The sequence below is a fragment of the Dendrobates tinctorius genome, unplaced genomic scaffold (genome assembly GCF_039654945.1).
Source record: "Dendrobates tinctorius isolate UK_male_01 unplaced genomic scaffold, ASM3965494v1 ptg000107l, whole genome shotgun sequence".
In the NCBI taxonomy this organism is placed as follows: Eukaryota; Metazoa; Chordata; class Amphibia; order Anura; family Dendrobatidae; genus Dendrobates; species Dendrobates tinctorius.
The window spans coordinates 36,153,656-36,173,457 of NW_027361775.1; the positions used below are offsets into that span (position 1 = coordinate 36,153,656).

Consider the following 19,802-nt stretch of genomic DNA (forward strand, 5'->3'; position numbering starts at 1 on the left):
ATTTAAAGGCATAAAAATAAAAGTTTGAAAAATGCAACATTTTCACCAAATTTCCATTTTTTTCACAAATAGAAAGTGAAATCAAAGAAATTTTACCACTATCATGAAGTACAATATGTCACGAGAAAATATTTTCAGAATCAGTGGGATTCATTGAAGCGTTTTCTAGAGTTATGACCTCATAAAATGACAGTGGTCAGAATTGTAAAAATTGGCCTAGTCAGGAAGTTGAAAACATGGTTTGGGGCAAAGGGGTTAAAGTGCCAGGAGTGGTGCAGGACTGCTCCTGGCACTGAGTATTAGGTGTCAGCTGTCAGAATCAGCTGACACCAGTTGGCAATCTCACACGCACAGCCCATGTGCGCGCAAAATCACAGGGACATATCCATACATCTCAGGTTAATAAGTTCCATGTAACAGGGACGTATGGATACGTCTCAGGTTGGAAAGGGGTTAAATTTGAAATACATACTGATAATGTAAAATACACTTTAGTTTCCCATCATATATTTAGTTCACATTGGAATCTGAGGTAAATATAATACTTACGAGCTGTAGCTATGATTGTGGTTGTAGAATCGGCCACTGCAGAAGTAGTTGATAAGTATCCAAAAGCAGTTGAAATGCTTGTATATTGTGCGTTTGTTGACATCAAGGTCCATGAGGTCACTGGTGTATAGGATATTACACTGGTATTCAGTGTGTTCACAGATGTTAATAGTGTTGGATATCCTGTGCTTACACCAGGCAAGGTGGCAGGCGGTGATGACACAAATGTTTCTGGCTTAACTATACTAGTACGTTTTGTAGTTATAGGCTCCTTCGTGCTTAGTTTGGCTGTACTGGTTATGATAGGCATCCCAGAAGTTGGTCTTCCAGTTGTTTTTTCTATACTGGTTGTTGATGGCATAGTACTGCTGTTGAGGATTTCTACAGTATGTTTTTTCTGAGTTGTAGACATTTCTGGGGCAGTGCTAGGTTCCACAAAATTTGTGGTCTTTTCTTTAGTTATCGAAGATGATATTGGTTCTCTGGTACTTTTACTGATATCAGGAGTTGATATACTTTCAGCTGTAGTCACTTCTAGAGGAACACTTGTACTGGTGCCAGCTGTTGATATAATTTCCTCTTTAGTCACGTCTGGAGCAACACTTGTACTGATATCAGGCATTGATACGCTTTTATCTGTAGTCACATCTAGAGATTCACTTGTACTTATATCAGGCCTTGATATACTTTCATCTGAAGTAATTTCAAGAGGAGCAGTTGTACTGATTTCAGGCTTTGACATATTTTCTAGTGTATTCTCTTCTGGAGTATCGCTTGTTGATATACTTTCTTCTGTAGTCACTTCTAGGGCAGCACTAGAACTGATATGAGGCACTGATATACTTTCCTCTGTAGTCACATCTGCCGCAATACTTGTACTGGTTAGAGGCATAGATGTGCTTTCATCTGTAGTCACTTCTAGAGTACTTGTGCTGATATAAGGTGTTGATATATTTCTTTCTGTAGTCAGCTCTATAGCATCACTCATACTGATATCAATCGTTGATATAATTTCTTCTGCAGTAAACTCTGGAGCATTACGTGTACTGATATCAAGCGTTGATATACTTTCATATGTAGTTGCATCTGGAGCAGCACTGGTATTTATATCAGAATTTGATATACTTTCTTCTGTTGTCATGCTTAGAGGAGCACTTGTACTGATAATAGGTTTTGATATACTTTCATCTGTAGTTAATTTCGGATCATCACTTGTGCTGATATTAGTTGGTGATTTACTTCCATCTGTAGTGATTACTGGATCTCCACTTGTACTGAAATAAGCTGTTGATATACTTTCAAATGAAGTCACTTCTAGAGGAAAACTTGTACTGATATTCGCTGTTATACTTTCTTCTGTAGATACTTCTGGAGCAACACTTGTATTGATCTCAGGTGTTAACGCATTATCTGATGTAATCATTTCTGGAGGAATACTTGTATTGATATAAGGTGTTGATATGCTTTGTTCTGTAGTCACATCCAAATTATCACTTGTGCTGATAACAGGTGTTGTTATACTTTCATCTTTAGTCACTTGTGGACCATCAGTTGTACTGATTTCAGCTGTTGATTTAATTTCATCTGTAGTCACTTCTACATCACCATTCGTACTGATATCAGGTGTTGATATGCTTTCTTCTGTAGTCACTTCTTTAGCAGCACTTGTAATGATTTCAGCTGTTGATATACTTTCATCTTTTGTCACTTCTAAAGGAGAACTTGTACTGATATCTGCCGTTGAAAGACTTTCTTCTGTAAACCCTTCTGGAGTAGCACTTTTACTGATATCAGGTGTTGATATACTATTTGAAGTAGTTACTTCTGGAGGAGCAGCTGTACTGACATGATGTGTTGATATGTTATCTTCTGTATTCATTTCTGGATCATCACTTGTGCTATCAGCTGTTGGCATACCTTCATCTTTAGTCACTTCTAGGGGTGCACTTGTACTGATATCTTCTGTTGCTATATTTCCTTCTGTAGACCCTTCTGAAGCAGCACTTATACTGATATCAGTTGTTGATATATGTTCTGATGTAGTTCCTTCTGGAGGAGCAACTGTACTAACATGATGTGTTGATATGCTATATTCTGTAGTCACTTCTGGATCATTACTTGTGCTGATATGAGCTGTTGACATACTTTCATCTTTAGTCACTTCTACAGGTGCACTTGTACTGATATCTGCTGTTGATATACTTCCTTCTGTAGTCACTTCCCTATTATCACTTGTGCTGATATCAATTGTTATACTTTCATCTGTAGTCACTTCTAGAAGAGCACTTGTACTGATAACTGCTGTTGATATACTTTCTGATGTAGACCCTTCTGAGGCGTCGTTTGTTCTAATATTAGCTGTTGATATGCTTTTATCTGTAGTCACTTCTAGTGGAGAACTTGTACTGATCTCTGCTGTTGATAGACTTTCTTCTGTAAACCCTTCTGGAGTAGCGCTTATACTGATATCAGATGTTGATATACTTGCTGATGTAGTTACTTCTGGAGGAGCAACTGTACTGACATGATGTGTTGATATGCTATCTTCTGTAGTCTTCTCTGGATCATCAGTTGTGCTGATATCAGTTGTTGACATACTTTCATCTTTAGTTATTTCTAGTGGAGCACTTGTACTGATTTCTGCTGTTGATATTATTCCTTCTGAAGACCTTTCTGAGGCAGCACTTGTATTGATATCAGCTGTTGATATGCTTTCATCTGTAGTCACTTCAAGAGAAGCACTTGTACTGATATCATCTGTTGATATACTTTTATCTGTCGAAACTTCCAGAGGAGCACTTGTACTGATATCTACTGTTGATATACTTCCTCTTGTAGACTCTTCTGAGGCAGTACTTGTATTGACATCAGGTGTTGATATGCTTTCTGATGTACTTACTTCTGGAGGAGCACTTGTACTAATATGTTGTGTTGATATGCTATCTTCTGTAGTCACTTCTGGGTCATCACTTGGGCTGGTATCAGCTGTTGATATACTTTCATCTGTATTCACTTCTAGAAAAGCACTTGTGCTGGTAACTGCTGTTGATATACTTTTTGATGTATACCCTTCTGGGGCAACATTTGTACGAATATTAGTTGTTGATATTCTTTTATCTGTAGACACTTCTAGAGGTTCACTTGTACTCATATCTTCTGTTGTTATACTTCCTTCTGTAGACACTTCCCTATCAACACTTGTGGTTGTTATACTTTCATCTGTATTCACTTCTAAAAGAGCACTTGTACTGATAACTGCTGTTGATATACTTTCTGATGTAGACACTTCCCTATTATCACTTGTGCTGATATCAATTGTTATACTTTCATCTGTAGTCACTTCTAGAAGAGCACTTGTACTGATAACTGCTGTTGATATACTTTCTGATGTAGACCCTTCTGAGGCAACATTTGTTCTAATATTAGCTGTTGATATGCTTTTATCTGTAGTCACTTCTAGTGGAGAACTTGTACTGATCTCTGCTGTTGATAGACTTTCTTCTGTAAACCCTTCTGGAGTAGCGCTTATACTGATTTCAGATGTTGATATACTTTCTGATGTAGTTACTTCTGGAGGAGCACCTGTACTGATATGATGTGTTGATATGCTATCTTCTGTAGTCTTCTCTGGATCATCACTTGTGCTGATATCAGCTGTTGATATACTGTCATCTTTAGTTATTTCTAGTGGAGCACTTGTACTCATTTCTGCAGTTGATATTTTTCCTTCTGAAGACCCTTCTGAGGCAGCACTTGTACTGATAACTGCTGTTGATAAATTTTCTGATGTAGACCCTTCTGAATCAACATTTGTACTAATATCAGCTGTTGATAAACTTTTATCTGTACACACTTCTAAAGGAGCACTTGCACTGATATCTGTGTTTGATATACTTCCACTTGTAGACCCATCCCAGGCAGTACTTGTACTGATATCAGGTGTTGATATATTTTCTGATGTAGTCGCTTCTGGATCATCACTTATACTGATATTAGCTGTTGTTATACTTTCATGTGTAGTCACTTCTGGAGTAGCACTTGTACTGATATCAGCCGTTGATGTATTTTCTGATATATTCACTTCTGGAGGAGCACTTGTACTGATATCAGCTGTTGAAATACTTTGTGATGTTGTCACGTCTAGAGGAGAACTTGTACTGATATCTGCTGTTGATATAACTCCTTCTGTAGACCCTTCTGAGGCAGCATTTGTACTGATATGTGTTGATATACGTTTTAATGTAGTCACATCTGTAGGAGCACTTCTACTGCTATCTGCTGTTGACATACTTCCCCGTGTGGACCTTTCTAGATCATCAAATGAACTGATATCAGGTGTTGATATACTTTCACCTGGAGTCACTTCTGTTGCATCAGTCACACTGACAGCAATATATGCAGTATCTTCAATGGCACTGACATCTGTTGGAAAATAACAGAGAAGAAAATATTAGAAAAAATCATGCTCACAACTGCATACATTGTATATCAATTATACATATATATATATATATATATATATATATATATATATATATATACCGTATATATACACACACATTGGGGAAAATAAGTAGATACTCTGCTGATTTTGCAAGTTTTCCTACCTACAAGGAATAGAGGAGTCTGCTATTTTATCATAGATAAACTTCCATAGTGAGTAAGTGAGTAACAGAATCTAAAGATCAAAACAAAAAAATCACATTGTATGATTTTTAAATAATTAAATTGCATTTTATTGCATGACATGAGTATTTAATCACCTACCATTCAGCAAATTTTTCTTTAAGAAGCCCTCCTACTCTGCACACATTGTGCCTGTATTAATTGCACCTGTTTGATCTCTTTTTCTGAATAAAAGACACCAGTCTACACACTCAATCATTCACACTTCAACCTCTCCACCATGGCCAAAACCAAAGATCTGTCTAAGGACACCAGGGACAAAATTATAGACCTGCGCAAGGCTCGACTGATCTACAGGACAAGGCAAGCAGCTTAGTGAGAAGGCAACAACTGTTGGCACAATTATTAGAAAATGGAAGCACAAGGTGACTGTCAATGTTCTTCAGTTTGGGCTCCATGCAAGATCTTGATTCTGAGAAAAGTCAGAAATTAACCCAGAACTACATGGGAGGACTTGGTCATTGACCTAAAGAAAGCTGGGACCACTGTCATCAAACATTACCATTAGGAACACCCTACACTGTCATGGATTAAAATCCTGCTTTGCACGCAGGGTCCCCCTGCTCACACTAGAGAATGTCCAGGCCCATTTGAGGTTCACCAATAACTATCCGGCCAGAAGAGGCATTTAGAAGGCCATGTGGTTACATAACACCAAAATAGAACTTTTTGGCATCAACTCCACTCACCGTGTTTGGAGGAAGAAAAAGGATGAGTACAACCCCAAGAACACTGTCCCAATAATGAAGCATGGTGGGGGAAACATCATACTTTGGGGTTGCCTTTCTGCAAAGGGGACTGGATGACTGCACCATATTGAGAGGAGGATGGATAGGGTCATGTATCGCTAGATTTTGGCCAATGACCTCCTTCTCTCAGTAAGAGCATTGAAGATGGGTCGAGGCTCGGTATTCCAGCATGACAAAGAACCAAAACACACAGCCAAGGCAAAAAAGAAGTGGCTCCATAAGAAGGATTTCAAGGTTCTGAAGTGGCCTAGCCACTCTCCAGATGTGAACCCAATAGAAAATCTTTGGAGTGAGCATAAATTTAATGTTGCCCTGCGATAGCCCCGAAACCTGAAAGATTTAGAGAAGGTCGAAATGCCTGCTGTGGTGTGTGCAAACTTGGTCAAGAACTACAGGAAATGTCTGATCTCTGTAATTTCAAACAAAGGTTTCTGTACATGATGATTGAATAGTGAAATATTCAAATCATGTGGATGCAGCACAAGTGTTTTTCTGCAACTATCAAGTATGTGGTACTGTCAAATGTAACAATTCATAAGCATACTCTAAGAACCCAATTAATCAAACTTTTTTGTTAGAATTTTGGATAAATGCACCTTGAAATGTTGCACAAATTTTTGTGCATCTTGAAATTATCTAATTATTTTGCAGCTTTTTGCATTTTTTATCCCCCTCTTGGCTGGCATTGACCATTTTTAGAAAAGTGAACAGAGCTGTGGTAGGATGGGGTTTGATAAAGGAAGTCCAACTAATTTATGATAATTTATAACAGTACTGTAGCAGAAATTACCCCAGAAATGTACACCAGTTTGGCAGTGGTGCAATGCAGTTTAAGGATGTGCAAAATTCATAAGGACGTGCATGCTTTTTAAAGAGACCTTTCACAAGTCTGAGCATTGTAAACTGGCCATGTCATGGCATGGTGTCTGCAGAGCTGAGTAAAACGTAGTTTTATTTTTTTAATTTCTCATCTATATTGTTTAAATATTAGCTTGTAATGTTTTGGTCATAGTTAAAAATAAAAATCAAGAACAACAAGAATCATTCATTTTCTCAAAAAATGTATTCTATAATATTATGATATTATCAAAATAATGAAAAATATCTGCCTCTGTCGAATCAAGATCCCAAGTTACAAATTATTTGCAAGTGGGGGGTGTGGCCTAGCACTGGGCATGTAAAGTTGCAGGAGCTTGGAGCTCTGACTAAGATCCCCATTAAAGCTACAAAAAGCTTAAATTGAGGCATAAGAACAAGTTTTTGTGGAATCAGTTTGCAGACTTAGCTTATAAGCTTTAAAACAAGACCAGGATTGAATCCCTAGCTTACAGGAATCAGGAGATATCCAGTTGTAAAGAAGGTGTCATCCCTGCCTGTCTTTAGTCACCATATTGGATCCACCATCTTGTTGCTGAGGTACCAGAAATAGAGCTTATTCTCCTTAACAGAGGACTCTAAAATCAACAACACATAGGAGCCGGCAATATTTCTACAAGAAGAACGCGGGACCAAAGAAGTCACAGAATACTACTACAGACATAGTGCAGACCTGAGGATCCTATCTTAAGCACCGGATCCGCCATCTTGCTACCACAAGTGACAGAAAATAACTGTACCTCCTGGGAACAAAGACAGAATTACACGCAGCTGCCTATGTGCCGGTCCCGGTGTCTCTACACAGGAAACCGGTGAGTTAAAAATCACATCAGTGGGAACTACCTGTCACTGACAAGTGGTGCCATATAAGGTTTCACCGCTCACTGACTTTGGGCGGGAAAACCTGAGCGTGTGGGGAGAAGAAGCCGGCCAATAAACATACCGAGTTCTAGGAGCTCTGGAGCGGCAGGAAAACAGTCAAACCCACTTAAAAACCACCAAAGGAGCTCAAAATTACTATTCTTCATACCATAATCTAAAGTTGACTCTGACAATTATCACGGATATTTAACTCTATCCTATCCTGTTTTATTTATACCGGCAATTATACAAGCAGACAACAGCCGCAGCCTGAGCAATAGCTCACAGGAATAGATTACTAATTACATACCATCTGCTATTTTTGTACAAACTTGAAGGTTTAGAGTCAATATATGAGTTTGTCTTAACTCTATAAGCATAAAACACAGTACTATCTAGGAGAACAGATATAAGGTGAAAATGTCAATATATTTGATAAAATTAACTTGTTGACTGTTAAAATATACAAAATGTTAATAAAAATTTTGGAAAAAAAATTATTTGCAAGTTACAAAGTATTTCAGATGCTAAGATCAGACGCTTGGCTAGGAAAAAACACTATCTTGGGCTCAATTTTATTTACATGTTTATTTAATAGTGAAGATAAAAAAGGCACAAGAAAAACTTGGCTTTCATTGTCAGGCTTTTACAAATGTCGAAATAATCAATGAAAATTTTGTGAGTCAGTCCATAAATGTCTGAATTTCCATTCAATACAAAGAGGTCAGACTTTTGCAATTCATTATATCATTAACTGTAATATATTTGTTAGAATGCACCATTCGTAAGATCAATATGTACATTGTACCCCTGGTCCATTGAAGGGGCGCATTATGACACATCTTTCAGACGCACGTAATCCTTTGGTGACAGATGCATTAACAGAAGATCTCCCAGCCACATAAAGGGAATGTTGTATCATTCAGGTTCTCAAGAAGAGAAAAGGTTTGCAAACTCTTACATGGAAGTGACTATAAAAGAAAATGTTTAATCAAGGAATCTAAGTGGATAGTTACTTAAAAGTAATGATGAGCGAGCATACTCATTGCTCGGGTTTCCCCGAGCATGCTCGGTTGGCCTTCGAGTATTTTAGCGTGCTCGGAGATTAGTTTTTGTCGATGCAGCTACATGATTTGTGGCTGCTGATCAGGCAGAATACATGTGAGGAATACCTGATTGTTAGGGAATTCCCACGTGTATTCAGGCTGTCCAGCAGCCATAATCATGAGCTGAGGTGACAGAAGCTAAATCTCCGAGTAAGCCAAAATGCTCGGAGATCACCCGAGCATGCTCGGGAAAACCCGAGCAACAAGTATACTCTCATCACTACTTAGGAGACTTGAGTGCAGCTAAGGGTTAAATATCAGACATTTTATACTACATTATTGTTGTTTGATATTGGTATATTATTTCCATTCACGATACAGTCACCTTTTTTATACCCCGGTTAGAGTTTATCTCTATTGGCCTTTTATTTTTATGTTTTTTATTTCTGACCTGACCATCATGTCCAGGTTAGTCCTAATTAGTTGCTTTCAATGCCCAACAATTAATTAACAGGTCTGAATACACATTTGATTTATACCATGATTAAGTCAACAGGCAGAAACTTGTAGGTCAACTATCCCCTTCATGTGAGCTGACTCCACTGGATACAGTGGTTTTAATTGCTTTAATTGCTCATAATAAATATGAAGATTTATTGCCACGGAGCTTTTCTTTCACCTGATTTTCCTATTTTGCTTACATGTAGAAAACAGGATTCGCTTTACACCCCAATGTTATAAAAGGTAACTTCAATAGTTTATTCACACCAGTCATTTACAGAATATTTACTGCATTTGGATAAAGTCACACCTGATCTAAAAAATGTGTTCTTCAATGACATAATGATATTTTGTTATAGTCTCTTTCTGGCAAAACTTATATTGAGATTTGTCAGCTTTGTATTAAAACGAACAATTTGTTATATCCTTTTAGGTACATTGTTAAAAATTCAAGTGACAACGATTATGACCCGTTCTCTTTCATTAATTTTGCCAACTTTCTTCAAATAAGAATTTTATTGTTGGATGGATTTCTGTCTAAGGCTAGTTTCACACTAGCGTTAGGAGGCGCTGCGCACGGCTGCCGTGCAGCTCCGCCTCCTGCCACGCCCCCTCCGGTCAGCTCCTCCTATGTGCGCATGCCCTGCAAGCGACTTGCGTACCCTATCTTTAGCATTGGGTACGCAGGCCATGCACTGGTATGCTTTTGACGGCGTATGCATCCTTTTGACGGTGTGCCGAGTGCACCAAAATGCAACACGGTGCGTTTGGCGCACGTCGGCGCACCATCAAAATGGCGCATGTGCCGCCAAAAGCTGTGCGCTGCGCCTCCTAATGCTAGTGTGAAACTAGCCTAATTTGTGACAATCAGTAGTTTGTCTGATACCCATTTGCAAGGTGCGCTGGTGACCATACAGTTCACTTTCCAAGTTTCCAAAATATAGATATAATTTGAGATGATTTTTAGCAATGCTACAAAAAATGGCTCTTTGGCAATTACTAATAAAGGATCAAGTCCAGTCTAATCCAATTGCAAAAACCACAGCCTGCACAGGGAATAAAATGTGCATCCTTAAATTCATCACTCAGATATACGTTTACAGTCATGGCCAAAAGTATTGACACCCCTGCAATTCTGTCAGATAATATTCCGTTTCTTCCTGAAAATGATTGCAATCACAAATTCTTTGGTATTATTATCTTCATTTAATTTGTCTTAAATGAAAAAACACAAAAGAGAATGAAGCAAAAAGCAAAACATTGATCATTTCACACAAAACTCCAAAAATGGGCCGGACAAAAGCATTGGCACCCTCAGCCTAATACTTGGTTGCACAACCTTTAGCCAAAATAACTGCGACCAACCGCTTCCGGTAACCATCAATGAGTTTCTTACAATGCTCTGCTGGAATTTTAGACCATTCTTCTTTGGCAACCTACTCCAGGTCCCTGATATTTGAAGGGTGCCTTCTCCAAACTGCCATTTTTAGATCTCTCCACAGGTGTTCTATGGGATTCAGGTCTGGACTCATTGCTGGCCACCTTAGAAGTCTCCAGTGCTTTCTCTCAAACCATTTTCTAGTGCTTTTTGAAGTGTGTTTTGGGTTATTATCCTGCTGGAAGACCCATGACCTCTGAGGTAGACCCAGCTTTCTCACACTGGGCCCTAAATTATGCTGCAAAATTTGTTGGTAGTCTTCTGACTTCATAATGCCATGCACACGGTCAAGCAGTCCAGTGCCAGAGGCAGCAAAGCAACCCCAAAACATCAGGGAACCTCCGCCATGTTTGACAGTAGGGACCGTGTACTTTTCTTTGAATGCCTCTTTTTTCTCCTGTAAACTCTATGTTGATGCTTTTGCCCTAAAAGCTCTACTTTTGTCTCATCTGACCAGAGAACATTCTTCCAAAATGTTTTAGGCTTTTTCAGGTAAGTTTTGGCAAACTCCAGCCTGGCTTTTTTATGTCTCGGGGTAAGAAGTGGGGTCTTCCTGGGTCTCCTACCATACAGTCCCTTTTCATTTAGATGCCGACGGATAGTACGGGTTGACACCATTGTACCCTCGGACTGCAGGGCAGCTTGAACTTGTTTGGATGTTAGTGGAGGTTCTTTATCCAACATCCGCACAATCTTGCGTTGAAATCTCTTGTCAATTTTTCTTTTCCGTCCACATCTAGGGAGGTTAGCCACAGTGCCATGGGCTTTAAACTTCTTGATGACACTGCGCACGGTAGACACAGGAACATTCAGGTCTTTGGAGATGGACTTGTAGCCTTGAGATTGCTCATGCTTCCTCACAATTTGGTTTCTCAAGTCCTCAGACAGTTCTTTGGTCTTCTTTCTTTTCTCCATGCTCAATGTGGTACACACAAGGATACAGGACAGAGGTTGAGTCAACTTTAATCCATGTCAACTGGCTGCAAGTGTGATTTAGTTATTGCCAACACCTGTTAGGTGCCACAGGTAAGTTACAGGTGCTGTTAATTACACCAATTAGAGAAGCATCACATGATTTTTCGAACAGTGCCAATACTTTTGTCCACCCTCTTTTTTATGTTTGGTGTGGAATTATATCCAATTTGGCTTTAGGACAATTCTTTTTGTGTTTTTTCATTTAAAACAAATTAAATGAAGATAATAATACCAAAGAATTTGTGTTTGCAATCATTTTCAGGAAGAAACTGAGTATTATCTGACAGAATTGCAGGGGTGTCAATACTTTTGGCCATGACTGTATGTGTTACAGGCCCAATTCATCATTTACAGTTTTTTGGAAGTCACTTTTTTTTTGTATTGTGGCAGTTATTGACTTTCCTTGCTCCAAATTCTTAAAAAACGGATCATGTAGTTCAATACTTATGTGCCAAATACAAAAAATGCAATTTTACCTTCACTTTGTTTTGTGAATTTTTAGCATGAAAATGTGCATTTTCCATTTAAATGCGGTGAAACTTCCACAAATATTTCAAATGTGCTATTTTGTACGCTCCAGTGGCAAGTGGTAGATGGGGCATGGCGTACGTTTGAGTAAATATTCAGCGACATTTTAAAAAGTTGCAATTAGTGATTTAATCAAAAATAATTGGAAACCCCAAACCCTGCCCATAGCGATGAACATAAAAAACACAGATGAATACTTATAAAAATACATAGTAGATTAAAAAAAAGTAATAATTTAAGAAAAATGTGACACAGGCAAAAATGCAAAAAAATAGACACAAAAGAGTTACAAATGCAAACACCACCTCTGTCTGTATTAACAGCTAATGCCATCAACTGGGAAAGATAAAAAGCTGTAAATAATTTATGAAGAATAACATTAGATAGAGAATACTATCTAACCAATGCCAGGTAATAACTGTGACTCTATAGCTAATGAAAACACTTACCACCTAGATAGATGACACAGAAGATCAAATAAATCCAGGTAGCTAGTTTGCCCATTTTTGCCTTGATCTTCTGTTACTGTCACAACATGGTGATGAAATGTTTGTCCGATCAGAAGAACATGTGTATGTAACTGTCCCCGCCACACTGCCTTCTATAAGAGGAGGGGAGCAGGAACTCTTATTTATTGTACATCCACACCTAGAACTTCCCAGTCTTCATTGGCATTTTTTTTTTAATTATTAACACCTCCACCTCCACCATTGTGTTGTAATGCCTCGCCTGCTTTGATGGATTATTTTATTGATATACTGTAGGTCAATATGAAAATGAGAGAATACAGAAAAAATATATAAAAATGCAAAGATACAGTAAATATGAGAAAATATTAAATACTATGGTATGTAGAATATTTCCATATTAATGATTTAATGTAACATTTTTCTTCATATAGTGATTTAAAGCGAACCTGTCACCTGTTTTGGCCGCAATAAGTTGTGGCCACTGCCTTTCAGGGCTTATCTACAGCATTCTACTGTATAATGCTGTAGATAAGCCCCTTATCCGATCTGAAAGATAAGAAAAATAAGTTTTATTATACTCACCCCGGGGGGCGGTCCGGTCCATTGGGTGTCACAGGTCTGGGTCTGGCGCCTCCTGTCTTCTTGCGATGCCGCCCTCCTGCTTGCTTCATCGCTCCCCGGCATCACGCTCCTGCGTAGGCGTACTTATCTGCCCTGTTGAGGGCAGATCAAAGAACTGTAGTGCGCAGCAGCCAGGAAAGGTCAGAGAGGCCCAGCGCCTGCGCACTGCAGTACTTTGCTCTGCCCTCAACAGGGCAGATAAGTACGCCTACGCAGGAGCGTGATGCTGGGGAGAGACGATAAAGCTGGAGGGCGACATCGCAAGAAGATGGGAGGCATCGGACTCGGACCTGAGACACCCATCGGACCGGACCGCACCGGACCACCCCCAGGGTGAGTATAATAAAACTTATTTTTCTTCACTTGCAGATCAGATCGGGGACTTATCTACAGCTATATAGAATGCTGTAGATAAGCTCTGAAAGGCAGTGGCTGCGTCTTATAGCAGCCAAAACAGGTGACAGGTTCGCTTTAATGGACTTAGATATCAAGCTATGGAAAGTATACAGGCAGAATCTATATGTTGTAACTGGAGATGAGCAGATCTTTTGAAATTTGAATTCACCCACTTTGCTGAATTTCACACAAAAACTAAGCAAATTCCACAAATAAAAAGCCTATAATTGCCTTGAAATAATGTATGTGTAGAACACTGTAAGTTCCCCTTGGAATGAACAGAACACATTCTGAGCTCTGCAATGCAAACACATATTTTTTAATGTCCTAATGACTTCAACCAAGCTTCATAAAGCAGGAAGCTGAGCTTGTCCTAAAAGTTAGCCAATTTGAACTCCCTTTCTGGAGCTGGAAAAAATGCCCACATTTTGCTTTTAAAGCAATGGAGTAAAAGTGTGACTATTCAATAGTAGTGTTGAGCATTCCGATACTGCAAATATCGGGTATCGGCCGATATTCGTTGTATTGAAGTTCCGATACCGAGTTCCGATATTTTTACAATATCGAATACCGGAATCGGAAGTTCCCATAATGCAATGAGCCAGTTGTGTTAGCCATGTTAACTAATGGCATGGCTGTGATTGGCTGCTGAAATGATGTCATCATGATGCGCGGTCTGTGCAGGCCTGCCGGGGGTCTGTGTGGGCCTGCCGGGGGTCAGTGCGGGCTGCCAGGGGTCTATGCGGGCCTACCGGGGGTTGTGTGTGTGTGTGCAGGCATCGTCCGATGGGACTACAAGTCCCATCGGGCTATGCCTGCTACAATGACAGTGATTGACACATTAGCCAATGATGGGACAGTAGTAGTCCCATCATCCGGCTAATGTGTTGAATGTAAAAAAAAACCATACATACTACATACATACTACATACATACTACAAATATACAACATTCATACAACATACATACATACTACATACTACATACATACTTCATATATACTACATTCATACAACATACATATACAGTGGGGAAAAAAAGTATTTAGTCAGTCAACAATAGTGCAAGTTCCACCACTTAAAAAGATGAGAGGCGTCTGTAATTTACATCATAGGTAGACCTCAACTATGGGAGACAAACTGAGAAAAAAAAATCCAGAAAATCACATTGTCTGTTTTTTTTCATTTTATTTGCATATTATGGTGGAAAATAAGTATTTGGTCAGAAACAAGCAATCAAGATTTCTGGCTCTCACAGACCTGTAACTTCTTCTTTAAGAGTCTCCTCTTTCCTCCACTCATTACCTGTAGTAATGGCACCTGTTTAAACTTGTTATCAGTATAAAAAGACACCTGTGCACACCCTCAAACAGTCTGACTCCAAACTCCACTATGGTGAAGACCAAAGAGCTGTCAAAGGACACCAGAAACAAAATTGAAGCCCTGCACCAGGCTGGGAAGACTGAATCTGCAATAGCCAACCAGCTTGGAGTGAAGAAATCAACTGTGGGAGCAATAATTAGAAAATGGAAGACATACAAGACCACTGATAATCTCCCTCGATCTGGTGCTCCACGCAAAATCCCACCCCGTGGGGTCAGAATGATCACAAGAACGGTGAGCAAAAATCCCAGAACCACGTGGGGGGACCTAGTGAATGAACTGCAGAGAGCTGGGACCAATGTAACAAGGCCTACCATAAGTAACACACTACGCCACCATGGACTCAGATCCTGCAGTGCCAGACGTGTCCCACTGCTTAAGCCTGTACATGTCCCGGCCCGTCTGAAGTTTGCTAGAGAGCATTTGGATGATCCAGAGGAGTTTTGGGAGAATGTCCTATGGTCTGATGAAACCAAACTGGAACTGTTTGGTAGAAACACATCTTGTCGTGTTTGGAGGAAAAAGAATACTGAGTTGCATCCATCAAACACCATACCTACTGTAAAGCATGGTGGTGGAAACATCATGCTTTGGGGCTGTTTCTCTGCAAAGGGGCCAGGACGACTGATCCGGGTATATGAAAGAATGAATGGGGCCATGTATCGTGAGATTTTGAGTGCAAACCTCCTTCCATCAGCAAGGGCATTGAAGATGAAACGTGGCTGGGTCTTTCAACATGACAATGATCCAAAGCACACCGCCAGGGCAACGAAGGAGTGGCTTCGTAAGAAGCATTTCAAGGTCCTGGAGTGGCCTAGGCAGTCTCCAGATCTCAACCCTATAGAAATCCTTTGGAGGGAGTTGAAAGTCCGTGTTGCCAAGCGAAAAGCCAAAAACATCACTGCTCTAGAGGAGATCTGCATGGAGGAATGGGCCAACATACCAACAACAGTGTGTGGCAACCTTGTGAAGACTTACAGAAAACGTTTGACCTCTGTCATTGCCAACAAAGGATATATCACAAAGTATTGAGATGAAATTTTGTTTCTGACCAAATACTTATTTTCCACCATAATATGCAAATAAAATGAAAAAAAAACAGACAATGTGATTTTCTGGATTTTTTTTTCTCAGTTTGTCTCCCATAGTTGAGGTCTACCTATGATGTAAATTACAGACGCCTCTCATCTTTTTAAGTGGTGGAACTTGCACTATTGCTGACTGACTAAATACTTTTTTTCCCCACTGTATAATACATACATACTACATATATACTACATTCATACAGCATACATACATACTACATAATACATACATACTACATATATACTACATTCATACAACATACATACATACATACATAGTACATACATACTACATATATACTACATTCATACAACATACATACATACATACTACATATATACTACATTCATACAACATACATACATACATACTACATACATACTACATATATACTACATTCATACAACATACATACATACTACATAATACATACATACTACATATATACTACATTCATACAACATACAACATTCATACATAAATACTACATTGTCATGTCGGACGCTATTCACACCACAGCGTCCGGCAGGCAGCGGTAGTTCCATCTCCGTCCACTATAGCCTCAGTGGCGCCGGCTTGATTTTACTCAGGTTATTGGGGGTCAATCTAGCTGGAAATCAGGTGGGATGTTTGGTCACGCCCACGGTCTTTAAATAGTCGTGCTGGCCTATGGGCGTTGCCGATTATAGCTTGTGTTTTATGCCAAATGGTTCCGGTCTGGAGAGGAGGTGTTGGAGAGAGAAATTTGTAGCTGGTGGCGTATGATCCGTTGTTACCTTTTCGCCTTCCTATATTTGTGTTTTGTTTTGCCCTGTTCACATTACGGTATTGTCCTGTGTGTATGCGGCGCGGTGCGGTTTAAGTTCTCCCTGTCTGTCATTACTGTGTGGGCTTTGGTGGTTTGACGACTCACTGGGTGGAGGGTGGAGGGTGGAGGGTTCAGCTTAGGGCTGAGCAGGAGATAAGGAAAGGTTGGAGGCTCAGGCATTTGCACCATTAGCAAAAACCCTGGGTTGAGGGTCAGACAGGGTTTTCCCTAGTAGGAGGGACTCCGCAGGGGCCCCGGGTATTTCAGCCTTCTTTGACCTAAGCCCCGCGTAACATACATACTTACTACATATATACTACATTCATACAACATACATACTACATAATACATACATACTACACATATACTACATTCATACAACATACATACATACTACATACCACATACATACTACAGATATACTACATTCATACGACATACATACAACATACATACATACTACATACCACATACATACTACACATATACTACATTCATACAACATACATACATACCACATACATACTACATATATACTACATTCATACAACATACATGCATACATACTACATACTTACTACATACAACATGCTACATACATACAACATACATACTACATACATACTACATACAATACATCCATACATTCATACAATACATACATATAGACATACAGTACATATAACATAGAGTACATACTCATCATCACTTGTCACTTTGATCCCCGAAGTCAGTGTCATCTCACTGTAAAAAATATTAAAATAACAAACAACCAATATACTCCCTGATCCGCAGAAATCCATGAGTGTCCCACGACGATCTCCTTCAGTGCATCACTGAGAGGTTACTATAGTTCACTGGTCTCACTTTATGGCAAAAGCTGCGTGGGAACTTTCTCACACAGCAATGCCAAAGTGAGACTAGGGACTATTTTTTTTACAGTGGCGGAGGAATACAGTGCGGTAGGATACCTAACTCCCGTCATTGTATTCCTGGAGCCCCTAGAGAGCGGTCGCATCAGCTGCTGCTGCTGTTCTCCACGGGAGATCGTCGTGGGACACTCGTGAATTTCTGCGGAACAGGGAGTATATTTTTTTGCTTTTTATTTTAATATTTTTTACAGATGACACTGGCTTCGGGGATCAAAGTGACAAGTGATGGTGAGTATGTACTGTATGCTATATGTACTGTATGTCTATATGTATGCATTGTATGAATGTATGAATGTATTGTATGTAGTATGTATGTTGTATGTCTGTAGCATGTTTTATGTATATTAAATGCATGTAGTACAGTCATGGCCAAAAGTATTGACAACCCTGCAATTCTGTCAGATAATACTCAGTTTCTTCCTGAAAATGATTGCAAACACAAATTCTTTGGTATTATTATCTTCATTTAATTTGTCTTAAATGAAAAAACACAAAAAGAATTGTCCTAAAGCCAAATTGGATATAATTCCACACCAAACATAAAAAAGAGTGTGGACAAAAGTATTGGCACTGTTCGAAAAATCATGTGATGCTTCTCTAATTTGTGTAATTAACAGCACCTATAACTTACCTGTGGCACCTAACAGGTGTTGGCAATAACTAAATCACACTTGCAACCAGTTGACATGGATTAAAGTTGACTCAACCTCTGTCCTGTGTCCTTGTGTGTACCACATTGAGCATGGAGAAAAGAAAGAAGACCAAAGAACTGTCTGAGGACTTGAGAAACCAAATTGTGAGGAAGCATGAGCAATCTCAAGGCTACAAGTCCATCTCCAAAGACCTGAATGTTCCTGTGTCTACCGTGCACAGTGTCATCAAGAAGTGTAAAGCCCATGGCACTGTGGCTAACCTCCCTAGATGTGGACGGAAAAGAAAAATTCACAAGAGATTTCAACGCAAGATTGTGCGGATGTTGGATAAAGAACCTCGATTAACATCCAAACAAGTTCAATCTGCCCTGCAGTCCGAGGGTACAACAGTGTCAACCCGTACTATCCGTCGGCGTCTGAATGAAAAGGGACTGTATGGTAGGAGACCCAGGAAGACCCCACTTCTTACCCCGAGACATAAAAAAGCCAGGCTGGAGTTTGCCAAAACTTACCTGAAAAAGCCTAAAACATTTTGGAAGAATGTTCTCTGGTCAGATGAGACAAAAGTAGAGCTTTTAGGGCAAAAGCATCAACATAGAGTTTACAGGAGAAAAAAGAGGCATTCAAAGAAAAGTACACGGTCCCTACTGTCAAACATGGCGGAGGTTCCCTGATGTTTTGGGGTTGCTTTGCTGCCTCTGGCACTGGACTGCTTGACCGTGTGCATGGCATTATGAAGTCAGAAGACTACCAACAAATTTTGCAGCATAATTTAGGGCCCAGTGTGAGAAAGCTGGGTCTACCTCAGAGGTCATGGGTCTTCCAGCAGGACAATAACCCAAAACACACTTCAAAAAGCACTAGAAAATGGTTTGAGAGAAAGCACTGGAGACTTCTAAGGTGGCCAGCAGTGAGTCCAGACCTGAATCCCATAGAACACCTGTGGAGAGATCTAAAAATGGCAGTTTGGAGAAGGCACCCTTCAAATATCAGGGACCTGGAGTAGTTTGCCAAAGAAGAATGGTCTAAAATTCCAGCAGAGCATTGTAAGAGACTCATTGATGGTTACCGGAAGTGGTTGGTCGCAGTTATTTTGGCTAAAGGTTGTGCAACCAAGTATTAGGCTGAGGGTGCCAATACTTTTGTCCGGCCCATTTTTGGAGTCTTGTGTGAAATGATCAATGTTTTGCTTTTTGCTTCATTCTCTTTTGTGTTTTTTCATTTAAGACAAATTAAATGAAGATA

General features: G+C 39.6%; 2 protein-coding genes across 3 annotated transcripts in view; one reads left to right on the forward strand and one right to left on the reverse strand.

Moving 5' to 3' along the window:
* LOC141100710 (uncharacterized) overlaps nt 1-12,815 on the reverse strand; it is a 503,724-nt gene extending 490,909 nt beyond the window's left edge. The window contains exons 1-2 of the mRNA XM_073589357.1: nt 12,659-12,815; nt 550-4,971 (exon numbers count right to left, since the gene is read on the reverse strand). Of these exons, the coding sequence (XP_073445458.1) occupies nt 550-4,971; nt 12,659-12,713 (4,477 nt within the window). The 5' untranslated portion in view covers nt 12,714-12,815. The remainder of the gene's footprint in view (nt 1-549; nt 4,972-12,658) is intronic.
* Nucleotides 1-19,802, forward strand: part of LOC141100711 (uncharacterized) — a 162,809-nt gene that overhangs the window by 93,986 nt on the left and 49,021 nt on the right. The gene's annotated exons all lie outside the window — the stretch shown is intronic.